This window comes from Sinohyriopsis cumingii, chromosome 19 (genome assembly GCF_028554795.1).
Source record: "Sinohyriopsis cumingii isolate HCF-2022 chromosome 19, ASM2855479v2, whole genome shotgun sequence".
NCBI classification, from domain to species: Eukaryota; Metazoa; Mollusca; class Bivalvia; order Unionida; family Unionidae; genus Sinohyriopsis; species Sinohyriopsis cumingii.
Window position 1 is genome coordinate 21,926,806 of NC_142979.1, and position 13,389 is coordinate 21,940,194.

The window sequence follows — 13,389 nt, forward strand, 5'->3', positions numbered from 1 at the left end:
ATCAGTCGAGAAAAAGATCCACAAACACGAGCTCGTGTCTTAGAAGCTAGTCTCAAAGAAGTCTTACGATGGTTCACGGTGACGGCACGTCAATTACTCCAAGGAATCATTCAGATTCCTCATCAAACCAAACGCTTTTTCGATCGAAACAAAGTCGCTTTGGTCCAACTGGCCGATCCCCGCATCGACACTCAAACCAAAAAACAAATCATTTTGAAACCTGGAGGGAGCGGTACTCTAGGAGGGGTCATCATTCGCTCTCTCTTAAGATGGGATCCTAATGCCCCCAAAGTTATCCCCAAGACAAAAGTCCAACGAAGCCCCAAGAAGAAAAAGAAAAAGACCAGGTCCCCAAGAAGAATAACTTCTCCAGTGGCGGGACCCTCCTTTTACCAGACACCACCCCGGAAAAAGAAAAGAAGCCCCCAGAAAAAGAAACAGAGAAAAAGTCCCCAGAAAAAGAAAAGTCCACAGAAGAAAACTAGTCGCAAGAGAGGCACCTCGGCCAGGACGCAACCTTACACTCGCAAACCACGACCTGCCACGGCAGTGACTGCGTCTCCGGCAGCCTCACGTTTGTCCACTTCTCCGTTGATGTCACCAGGAACTGAAGAGTACTTGGAGACGTTGATCACACCAAGAACTTCTCCGTTGATGACCCCCAAAAGAACTTCCCCAGTCAAAGGACCTTCCAATTTAGCGGCAGTGGCTGCTGCTCACAAAGTACCTTCTCCCAAAATCAAAGTCCATGAAAGATCGGGCATGTTACAAAGTTTACTGGATTTGTCCAAGCAAGAACTGGCTCGATTTAGCCCGTTGCGTACCCCTGCACGACGTGTCATGCCTGTCCTCAAACTGATAAAACGTAAAGACAATCAGTGGCGACGCGTTCCAGTATAAAAAGACCTGTGACCAAGTCGGGGTATCAGTGAACTTGTAAAAGATGTCACCTCCAAGAAGCCACAAAAGAAAGAGACAAAGGCAGACGCGTCATCCGACAAAGCGCTTAGCCAAGCATCGACATTACCCTAAGAAAAGACACAGTCGTTCCAAGAAAAAGAGGCGTCAACAAAGGGGAGGATTCCTTGGCGATTTTGGGAAAAACATTGTCACCTTTATGACAAAGCGATAGTCCCAAAAAAAAAGATAAAAGGGTGTGTGTTAAGTCATCGACGTTAGTGTCTGTTTGGTGAATGTCCCGGAACCCACAAGCAAAGATGTCACCCTCCAGAAAACCCCAAGGAAAGAAAAGGAAAGGACTACCACCACGTTTAGCCAAACATGGGGACATGTTATCTGTCCTGTCCAAAGCTTCTCCACCCCTACGAAAAAAATTCATTCAAACAGCCTCCAAAGAGGTCATCGATACCGTGTGCGAATGTTGTTTGAACGTTTTGAAAGGCACGATCCCTTTGTCCAAACACCAGAAACAATGCTTAAGCAAGCATCGTCACGTTCTTCGCCAAATGGTTCGAAAGAAAATTCCCATTCGTCAAGAAAAGAAGATGCTGGTCCAACGTGGAGGCATTTTACCTCTCTTGTTAGGCCCCATACTGAAAGGAGTCTTGGGAACCATGTTGGGAGGACTGGTGGGAGCAAGATAAAAAGGCCTTCGGAAGTCCCAAGATCTCAGAATTCACCCCTGACAACCCCATGGAAGGACGAAAACTAGCTTTAGTGCCTTACAAACGATGGATGGAATACCATCGGTGGCAAGAACAGCGCACCCCGCATTTACCTCCCAATCCCAATTTGAGCGAGATGTCCCAGTTACAACACGAATTGCAATCCTTGATGGATCGCCAAGATTTGTCCGAAACAGAAAAATCGCAAAAGTACGGTCAACTCTTGCAACGACTGCAACTCTTTCACCAGAAAGCTTTAGACGAAACAGCTCTACCCACTCTGAAAGATTTTAAGACCTTGATGAAAAGTCCAGCACCATCACCAGTACCAGTACCAGTACCAGTACCACCAGTACCCGTGACCAAGACAGAAAAAGGAAAAGAAGAAGAAGAAGAAGAAGAAGGGTTTCAAACTCCACCAGAAAAAGTACGCAAGTTAACAACACCACCTACCTCCAGAACTGGATGGATTAAAAAGATGATGGCCACCCCTTCTTCATCACAAGAGAATAAGAAAGTGAAGACAGAAGTGAAGACAGAAGTGAAACAAGAACCGATATCCCCCGCTCAGACATCCTCCTCCTCTTCAACACCTATTGCCGGTCGCACACGCAAAGCATTGCAATCCAAGAAAATACCCCAAGAGAAAAAGAATAGCCTCTTCCAAGAGTGGGTGCCTTATTAAGACACCAATCAACACAAAAAAAAATGGAAAAAGTCTTAGCCAGCATTTACTACGATCCCTCCCATCCTGCAGGTTACGCAGGAGTTCAAAAATTGTATCGTGCTGCCAAAACGCGACTGAAAAGTCTCCGTTTACCCCAAGTGCAACGATGGTTACAAGAACAAGCTACCTACACTTTGCAGAAACCCATTCGACGCAAGTTTTCCAGAAGTCGCACCCGAGTGGAAGGCATCGATCATCAATGGCAAGCCGATTTAGCCGATGTCTCTCATTTGGCCAGCTACAATCGTGGCTACAAATATTTGTTTTGTGTCATCGACGTCTTTTCTAAATTTGCCTGGGTCGTGCCTTTGACTTCCAAATCCAGCAGCGAGTTAGTGAGAGCCCTGCAACGGGTGTTGAAACAAAGCGGTCGTCACCCTCTTCGATGGCAAACGGACAAAGGCACCGAATTTCTGAACCAAGCTTTCCAAAAAGAATTAAAGAAACGTGACATTCCTTTTTTTACCACCGAGAATCCCGAAACCAAAGCCAGCATCGTGGAGCGTTTTCAACGCACTTTGAAAGAACGCATGTGGAAATATTTTACGCATCACCACACTCTGAAGTACATCGACATCTTACCGCACCTGGTGTAAGCGTACAACCAATCTTACCATCGAAGCATTGGACGTGCCCCGCAAGACGTGACTCCCGAGAACGAAGTGCTGGTGTTTGAGCGTCTGTTTGGTACGTCCCCGACGAGGGCTGTCCCCAAGAAAAGTGGAGAGTTGACCGTAGGAGATTGGGTGCGCATTGGCAAAACCAAACGCACTTTTGACAAAGGTTACTTACCTAACTGGACGACCGAACTGTTTCGCGTCACTGGACGAGTGCATGGCCGTCATCCTGCCGTCTATAAATTGGAAGACATGAACGGAGAAGTGCTCAAAGGAACGTTTTATTTACCCGAGTTACAACGTGTCACCAAAAAAGAAGACGACGTGTACGACATCGAAAGCATTCTCGAACGCAGAACCCGTAAAGTGGGCAAACGACGTGTCAAAGAAGTCAAAGTACGTTGGAAAGGATATCCACCCAGTTTTGATTCTTGGATCGACGCTTCGCAAGTCATCGACTATAAAAAGAAGTGACCATCATGCCCTTTCACACAGCAGACGCAGCTACGTCGACCACTCCTTCTTCACCCAGTTCTTCTGTGCAAGATTTACAAAAACAACCCTTGTGGGTGTGGTGTGGAGAACGTGTGCCTAAAACGCAAATCGTCTTTTTCTGCCAAATCTTCGTGGTGTATTGTGTCATCGGGGCAGCCATTGCCAATTTGAGTTTGCAACAAGGAGACAAACAATTGTGGACCATTTTATTGAGCAGTTACATCGGTTACCTACTTCCCAATCCCTCCCTGAAATTCTCCTCGAACGGGAACGTTGTGTCCAGTGCCAGTGCCAGTCACCACTTCAACAACAACAACCACAACCAGAACCCCATTCTAGACGGAGACACGCCTCTGACATCCACTAACCCCTCGGACAGCCACAGAACTCTGGAATTATGAGTCACCAAAACCAATTTTACTTAACCTTACCCAGTGACAGTTCCATGGAGGTGTTTCCCAAGAACACGTTGTGCTGTTACACGGCCAAATTACCTCAAGCCATCCCCTTAGATCACGAAGCCCATTGGGAAGTGGCTTTAGTAGAAATGATTCACCCTACACAAATCCAAAACATCACCGAAAAGCAAAACACTTTTGAGGTGGAAATCCTGAACGAACAATTGCAACAAGCCATGAATGACATCGGGTTTTCAGGGGACACAAAACAAGCCAGCAATCCACCCTTCAAAATCTACACCTTGAAAATTCCACCAGGGTTTTATTTTAGTGGCCAACATTTGGTGGACACTATTGTGGACAGGTTCGAGTTCGCCTTTGGCAAAGCCCTGAACAGAATCAAAAAAAGTGTTACCCTGGAGTACCATAAAGTGGCTCGTCGCTTACTGATGAAATTTCAGGATACCCAAATGTTGTCCTTCAGGTTCAATGGTAGTTTGTTTGAAATTTTGGGTGGACATCCAACAATGGTCGCACAAAATATGAGCCCGAAGATCAACAATAATATGGATTTTTACAGAGCTTTTGGAAAACCGGTAGAACTGAACCAAGGACTTAATTTGATGTTTGTGCATTCCGATGTGGTGGAGTACAACGTGGTGGGACACACCTCTGTGCCGTTACTGCGTGACATTCCTTTCAAAGTGGATAGTACGACAACCAGTGACCAGGAAGGTGGAAACACCTATCACGTTCACCGGGAATTTGTCCATCCTCATTATTTGCCTGTCAGCAAGTCGTATTTGGACACGGTCAACATTGCTATAAAAGGAGATTTGGGACAAAATATTCCATTCACCAAAGGAAAAGTCACGGTGAAACTCCATTTTCGAAAACGGTTTTCTCACGATTCGTAAGTAAGTCATGTATCCAGTGTACCGAGGGGTTGCTCGACAGCGAGGACACGGTTTAGGAGATATGCTGAAATAGGCCTTTCGTTCGGTGGCCCCGGTGTTGAAACCGATGGTGACACGCGGATTGCACGCCTTGAAAGATGCGGCACTGACGCAAGGCAAAGAATTTCTCCAAAATGTCATCATCGACAAACAAAACCCTAAAGAAGCCTTCATTAGGGCAGGCAAAAATGTCTTGCTGCAAACGGGTAAAGACATTTTGGGCCGACGAGACACACCTATAAATGCCCTGCACGCTACCGAGTCAGGCATTCAGCAAGGACAAGGCAGAAAGAGACGACGAAGAAAACATCCTTTCACCAGACTTCAAGCTAGAAAGGCCAAGAAAAGAAGAACCGTTCGAGACTTAGACGTTTTCGATTATTGAGACACATCAACAAAAAATGATGCACCGAGAATCTTGCGCTTGTTCCAAGACGGAACTGGATCTGTGTGCCATGCCCCCCACCATGATGACCATGCAAGAATCTCAGTGGGTGGAATTTCACCCGGTCTCCTCATTGACCGATTCTGCTCTCATCGAGTTTGAAATCAAGGGACAGCCCGAAGATTACATGGATCTGAACAGCAGTTACTTGTATTTGAAAGTCAAAGTTCTAGATAAGAATAATGGTGAAGTAGCAGACACTGAGCCAATAGCTCCCGTCAACAATTTCATGCATTCCTTGCTCAGCTCAGTGGACTTGTACTTGAACAACAAACTGGTTAGCAGCAGCATGGATACTTACCCTTACCGTGCCTACCTGGAAAATCTCTTGACGTACGGAATAGATGCCAAGAATACTCATCTCAATGCCTGTGTGCTGTGGGAACCTGATGAAGCGAAGGCATTTGAGGAAACAGATAAAGACAATGACGGCTTTGTGGAAAGACGAAGCAAAATCCTAGGTGGAAAGAGTTTAGAACTGATGGATCGTTTGCATTTGGACATGTGGTTGCAAGAGAAATATTTGCTGAACGGGGTCAATGTCCGCTTGAGACTGAATCGTAGCAGTGCCGCTTTCCATTTGTTGGCTGATGCTACTGCTGGCAATCCTAAAAGCCAAATTTTAGAGGCCAAACTCTACGTACGACGCGTGGAAGTGTTACCCAAAGTAGGTAACGAAATCAGTCAAACGTTGAGCAGAACGACCGCCAAGTATCCCATACGACGTGTGGAAGTGAAAACGTTCACCATTCCCAAGGGACAGCATTCTATGATCGAAGACCATCTGTTTCAAGGACAGTTACCCAAGCGTTTAATCCTTGGTATGGTCTCGAATTCAGCCTTCAACGGAGCCTTCGCTGAAAATCCTTTCAACTTTAAACACTTCGACGTGAAGAAAATCGAAGTCAGTCGCGATGGCAAGACCTTGTGTACCCGACCTTTCGAACCTGACTTTGATCCCACAAAGATGAATTACTTGAGATCGTACTTGTCCCTGTACGAAGCCACCGGCCAGTTAGGAACCAACACCAGTCACGGCATTACGTACGACGATTACGCAGGAGGCTATGCTTTGTGGGCTTTCGATTTCACTCCAGACCAAGGCAGCGACGAGGGACATTTCCACCCTATAAAATCTGGCCAGATTCGTGTGGAACTTCAGTTTGCAAAAGAACTACCAGCAACAGTGAACGTCATCCTGTATGCAGAATTCGATAATACCATAGAAATCAACAGTTTGAGAGAAGTCATTTTAGATTATTAGAAACCATGGAAGACTGTTATCCCTCTTTACCTAGTGGAGAGACTTTGGAGATGAAATGTGAGGAGACCGTGGAAAAAGAAGAAGAAGTAATCATGATGAAATCGAGATGGCCAGAACAAGAAGCCCATTTAGTCTCCTGTTTTGCCAAACACTTGGTCGACAAAATGACGGAATTGATCAAGAAAAATTGTTATGGATGTCAAAACGATCATCCCAGTCAAATTCAACACGATAAATGCCTGATGTTGAGTCAAGAAGAAAAATTGGACGAGTATCTGGACGAAGCTTGGAGTCTCATCTCGAACAAAGACGTGTTGCACCAGTGGTATACAGAATTGCGTGAACATTCTTGTCCACCATTAACCACTCAAGAGATCCATCGTATCGAAACTCTCCTGAATCAGAGTGAGGAAACAGAACGAATAACCGTTTATTCGTCAGAAATTTTCAACCAAAAAGTCAGGATCGAATTGACAACGTATTATTACCTGTGAAGAAGAAAAAACACACAAAACAATGGATACCTGGGAACTTTATTACCTTTTGAACCACAGTTCGTATACGGCTTCGTGGAATCCTGTCGTCTGTGCTAAAGATGAACTCCCTCATCGCAAACCTAAAGACCATCAAGCTTACGTGATCAACACGGACGACAGTCATCTCCCAGGAACCCACTGGGTAGCCGTTTACTTTCCTCAAGAAGGATGCGTGGAATATTTCGATTCGTACGGATTGCCCCCTTTGAAAGACGATATCATCGACTTTATGAGAAGAAATGCTCAGACCACCCGATTCAATAACTTGAAATTACAAGGCACAGATTCCTTGGTGTGTGGACAGTACTGTGTGTATTTTCTGCATCATCGCAGCCTGGGCTATTCCTTAGAACATTTAGTGACTCATTTTGATCCTCGTTCTTCTTCTAGAAACGATGTGAAAGTAGATCGATGGTTTTGTGACCATTATGCTTATCTTTTGTCTCAAGCTAGGAAACGTAGTGTCCATCAATGGCCTAATGATTTCCAACAGTGGAAATCACAATTTCATTCACAACGTTGTCAGCCCTGTTTAAAGTAGATTGTCTATTGAGAAAAAAATGTTTGTGATTAGAAAAAAATTGTTTGATGTTATAATGTTGGATTATTGTTAAAAAATGTTAGAGTTGTTGTTGTTTAGTGTTAAGTGATTTTTGAATAAAAAAATGTTGTGTTTTGAAAAAAATGCCTTTGTGGTTTGTTTAGCTATAAGAATGTTGGATTGATGCTCTTTCATTTCTTACTATCCCTCTCATGACACTCACTGAACGTTGCGGCTCGAAAACCGTGTGGGGGATGTTTTCCTTCACGTCCGCGCTTTGACTTTAAGAACCGGGGTTGTTTCCAGTCTAACCATCCATTGTCGACTCATCCTCTTAAGAAGATGTGCTCCAAACTAGCTAAGCTCAACGAAGCCTACGTGAATTTGCATAGGGTCAGACACAGTCTGATACCGAAGCCAGAAGAAATAGAGAATGTGAGAATGTTAAAAATCACTGAAGACCTGATAGAAGAACTCTTCAGGGAAGAAATGAACAGGGAAAAAGAAGAATGGACAGAGAAGTACAGACTTCAGAGACAGCAGCAGCAACAGCAACAGCAACAGCAGCAACAACCTGAAGCTGACAGAGGCTTTGTCGATTGCCGTATCGACACCAAAGAGTTCTTCTTCTCTTTCCGAAGAAGCAGACCTATCGCCAGAAAGTCTATCCTCAGAGGACATCGCATTCTTAGAAACTAAAAAAAAGAATGCCATAGCAAAACAAAAAAAACAGCCCTTTTCAGGGCTACCCCAATACTCTAGAAAAGAAATAACCATCCATTTGCCAATGTGTAGGTAGAGTAGTGTGAAAATAAACACTAACTCTTTTTTATAAAATGTGAGGGTATGTGTTTGTGTGTTTGTGTTTGTAAGAGCTCATGTAAGTTGGTGTGGATAGTAGATTAAAATGATGTCTTTTTTGGTGTTTGAGGTGTTTGAGGTGTATATTTGGGTTGGATTGGATTGCTTTGCGTATGTGGATAGTCTATTGAAGTGATTTATGAAAAAATTTTAAAATAGTGATGGGTAGCATAAAACGTGAGTGAGTGTTTCTTTTAGGTCCGCGCGTTGTTGTTGTTGTTTTGTGGTCATGCTCTAGGTAAGATGAATTTTATGTTTTTAGGGGGATGTTTTCCTTCACGTCCGCGCTTTCAGTATAAATTAAAAACTTATCGTCAGTTGGACCCATCCTCGACCTGTTAACAGCAAGACAATGAATACAAGGATTGTGAAGCTGCTAGAACTCCAGATGCACCTGGAATATGCCAGGCGCATAGTAAACGAACTATCAGCGGAGGCTATCGTAGAAGAAGCAAGAATGAAGAAAGAAGAGGAGGAGAGAAGAGAGAGGGAAGAAGAGGAAAAGAAAAGAGAAGAGAGGATGTCGTTCAATATTCCCGAGACAGAGGATTGGGGTATTGAAGCGAATCATCCTCCCTCTGCGCTCCCCAGAAGAAAGGTGAAAGAAGACTGGGGAAGAAGATGCGTGTGTGGCGCCAGGCCAGGAAGGTGCAACCATTAGATAGGTGCATCAGGAGTTCAAAAAAACCAACAGCCTTTTTCAGGGCTACCCAATACTCTAGAAAAGAAATAACGATCAATTTGCCAATGTGTGTAGGTAGAGTAGTGTGTATATAAACACTAACTCTTTTTTTAAGATAGTGTGAGGGTATGTGTTTGTGTGTTTGTGTTTGTCAGAGTAAATGTATGTTTGTGCGAATAGTAGATTATGGGTTTCTTTATTGTTTCTTAGCAAATGTGAAGAGTATAGTTTGGGTTATATTATATGAAATGAAAAAAGTAGGGGGATGTTTTCCTTCACGTACGCGCGTTGTTTGGTCATGATCTAGGTAAGATCCATTGTATGTTTTTAGGTGGGATGTTTTCCTTCACGTACGCGCTTTAAGTATAAGAACCCACAGTATTCGTCGTTCAACCCATTCTACATAGAAGATGGCTTCAAACCACCTGGATAAATTTCAATCCTTGCAAGACGTCCTTGACAATTTGGGCATGACAGAGCAAATGCTCGTACGACTCGTTGAAGACCACTATTCTTATAGTCCGCATAGAGTAAAAATGGAAATTAACAACTTAAGAAAAGCAAAGGACATGATCAGTGGTGTGATGAAGGAAATAAAGGAGGAGAAGGAGGATGAAGAGGAAAAGATAAGAATAAGAACATGGAACGAAAAAATTGAAAAAAAAGAAGAAAATGAGAAGAGGAAGAAAGAAGAAGAGGAGGAAGAGAAGAAAGAAGAAGAGGAGGAGAAAAAAAAGAAAGAAAAGAAGAGAAAGAGTGTTGGAGATAAAATAAGAAGTTGGTGGAGGAAAAGAAGAAATTAGAAGCAGAAGAAGAAGAAGAAGAAAACCCAAAGGCCCTTTTCAGGGCCAGCCATATTTCTCGAAAAGAGATAGCCTTTGAATTGCCTACCCCTTTTTTAAAAAAATTTTTTTTAAAAATCCCATGTTCCATTCCCCTTGTACGTATATTAACCCACAATTTATTCCCATGTTAAATTTCCATTGAGGCTAATCTGACCCACGATTTTTTCTCCATGTTAAATTTCCATTGAGGCTAATCTGACCCACGATTTTTTCTCCATGTTAAATTTCCATTGAGGCTAATCTGACCCACGATTTTTCTCCATGTTAAATTTCCATTGAGGCTAATCTGACCCAAGGGTGTTTTTAATGCTAATTCCCATTGAGGCTAAAGTGCCCCCAATCACTACTGATGTATGCAGTTTCTTTCTTATTATCATCATGTGCATGTGTTCACTTCCACCCCAACTAGTTTTGCAGTATGCAGTTCTTTTCTGATCCACTCATTAAACGTACAAGACTGTCACGAAGTAAAATCTCAATTCTATGAAAAAGCCTCTTTGCGCGACCATTGTATGAGGAAATCGACAATATATTTAACATGTACACGGAGTCTAAGATAGGCAAAATAGATATACAAGCTGGTAGGTACTTGGGTGTGTATATATTCTTACCTCCTTCAGCTGAAAAACCATTCCTGCTCTAATTGATTCGATGATGGCTGGCGTACCTCCTTCTTCTCTTTCCTCAATATTTGCCAGATAGACTTGTCGATCACTTGTGACCTGTCACGGTAACTCTACGTATGTTATCATAATACAAATACACCAGATCGGGAGTAATAATTGCTTGTGGAATATTGGAAATGTCGTTAAAAGAATGAATACTATTACATTGCTAAGGGTACAAGCAGTGCAAAAGCAAACATGTATATGTCGATGTCATTGTCTAGCAATAAAATATGTTTGTATGCTTGTTTGTGTAACGGCAAATACTTATAGCTGTTTTAGAAACGGTTGCGCAGACACCAAATCTGAATAAAATAATAGATGATGGAGCATTTTAAGTTAAGATTAATGCATTTCACCAGTTATTAATATCACGTGTTCCCAGCAGACTGCCTTAAGTAGCTAGAGATAAATCAGACCGGAAGTGGGTGAACATTAAAGCTTATCGTTGTAACCATTACAGTCGCCAAGCACAATCACTCATTTTCATTGGAACTCACCAATCGTTACTTAGCTACAAAGCTGATTAAACAATGGCATGTGATATACAAGCCCACAGGACCGCAACTAAATTTGCTTTTCAGCTGTCGGTAAGCAAGCAGCAGTATTGGAAATTATATTCAATCCCACCCAGAATATTTTCTTTATTTGACCGCTTGCCTGTGTAGGCAGTCCATTTTACACAAACTTTACAATCCCATCAAAACATTTCCATTTCTTTTAACCACTTACCTGAGTCGTCAGTAGATTTTACACATACTTTACACACAGAGACCCACATTTTGTTTGGTTTTCATGCACGCAAATATAAATTTGCAACAATAAACCGCTATCTTAGCCATTTGCATCTATGGAGTTTCCTTTGTGCATGTGTTAATGCGTTCCTATACTGTTTTCATTATGTTGTTTCAACCCTTTCTGGTCAAACAATTATATGTAAAATATTGCATATCCATGATACGTCAGGGCTATAAAGTTTATCAATGCGGCACGATCCACCTATTCATAATTCAGCATGTAATTCAGGATAAATTCCTACTGCATAGAATGTTTAATTTTCGTGATGAAATAACGCCGTTTTTAAAGGGGTCCCAAATACTCACAGATGATCCTAATTTTTGAGGAGGTCGAATACAGAAGACCATGAAAAATTGAAATCTAAGAAATCTATCAAGCAAAAATCAATGTAAGTGACCCTTTTTATTGTCATGCTACTGCGCCAACAAGATGAAAATACATGTGTCATGCACAAATTGATTCATTAATCATTATTACAATTCCGACGACGGGACATCAAGATGATATAATATTTACATAAAAAGTATTATGAGTGTAGAAAATAGCGCCAATATGACTTAAACATTGGAGTAATAGTGATAATCATTTTATTCTTTAAATTTTCGTAAAGTAGACTCATGCAACTTTGATTAAAAACATATCTTGGAAAATGTAATTTTGTATGATATGGTTGAATACCTACAAAGCGAACTGTTCCACCACCAACTTTGTCTGGCACCGAGTTCCGAAACATCCACTTCTTTGCAATTAAAACACCTACAGTATCGAGGGAAAAATGATAAAACTAAATATAAGATCCCTTGTTGATGAAATAAAAGAGATTGCCTATTTGTCAGTTAGGAATGATATTTAAAGTTCCACGGATAATAACTGTGTAAAAGCAAACATATTCCTTTTTTTGAACATTGAATTGCAAATATAAGCATGTTTAAGAATTGTTTCAAATCTTTAGGCTCGTGAAATGTTTAACATTTGTATAGGATGATGCTTTCGAGTAAGGTTAAATGATAACGTTTCCATGCTGGTAAATAAATAAGGCTGTAAAAACCACGTAAATGCACAATGTATAGATCATATCGAAATCACTTGGGTTTCTGAGATACACTGTATGTTGTTATGTATATTCAATTGAATTATTTGTTTGTTAGTTTTAATTTTTTTTTATTCCATTACATGACATTGTAATATAGCATTGTTTGCTGGACTTGACCTTGTCCAAACTGAGTTATATTCTGCTTGACGTGATTGACTTAAAAAAAATAATTAATGTATGTAAACAACTAAAAAAAGCTCCATTAAACTCTACGTGTATGAGTTTATTAACCAAATTATCATTCAGGTAAACAAGAAGTGGTAAATATGTTGATTTTATGAGTTGTGCTTTAATATCTAGCACCTTAAGTTGTATTATGTTTTGTCCAGTTTGGGCAGAATGTTATTTTCTTCAAATTATTGAATTTAAGTGATTATTTTCATGGAAATACAAAAGTACTCTGAAAAAATTATTGGATAAAGACATTCTTTGGAATTTATATTGAATTCAAACCTGGACTAATATTTTGTGATTCTACAAGAGACTGTTGATACATCAGTACTTCGCTGACCATAACAGATACGTCATCACCTTTAATTCTGGATCTCATTGGGACTTGAACTCAGTTTCATTCAGGACTTGTTATACTAGAACTTGTTTTTTTAACTATTGGATTACAATTTGGATTTAATTCGCAAAACCATAAGTCATTATTTCTTTTTTCTCACTTTGTTTTCTAGGGAAATGAATTATTTGTTTTAATTTACAAAGCTTGTTGTCTTCACTGTTTTCCGTTACTTATTTTAATAGTATATACTCGTAACAGTATTATATTTATCTTTGCATAAGTACTTTGCAGGAAAATTAATTATGAAATATTATGACGTTATGTAAACAAATT

At 41.2% G+C, this 13,389-nt stretch overlaps 1 protein-coding gene across 2 annotated transcripts in view; it reads right to left on the reverse strand.

The window, feature by feature from the left end:
* Positions 1-13,389, reverse strand: part of LOC149775262 (uncharacterized) — a 56,411-nt gene that overhangs the window by 27,231 nt on the left and 15,791 nt on the right. For both annotated transcript variants that reach the window (XM_089943675.1, XM_089943676.1), the window contains exons 12-13: positions 12,138-12,211; positions 10,604-10,714 (exon numbers count right to left, since the gene is read on the reverse strand). In XM_089943675.1, the coding sequence (XP_089799801.1) occupies positions 10,604-10,714; positions 12,138-12,211 (185 nt within the window). The remainder of the gene's footprint in view (positions 1-10,603; positions 10,715-12,137; positions 12,212-13,389) is intronic.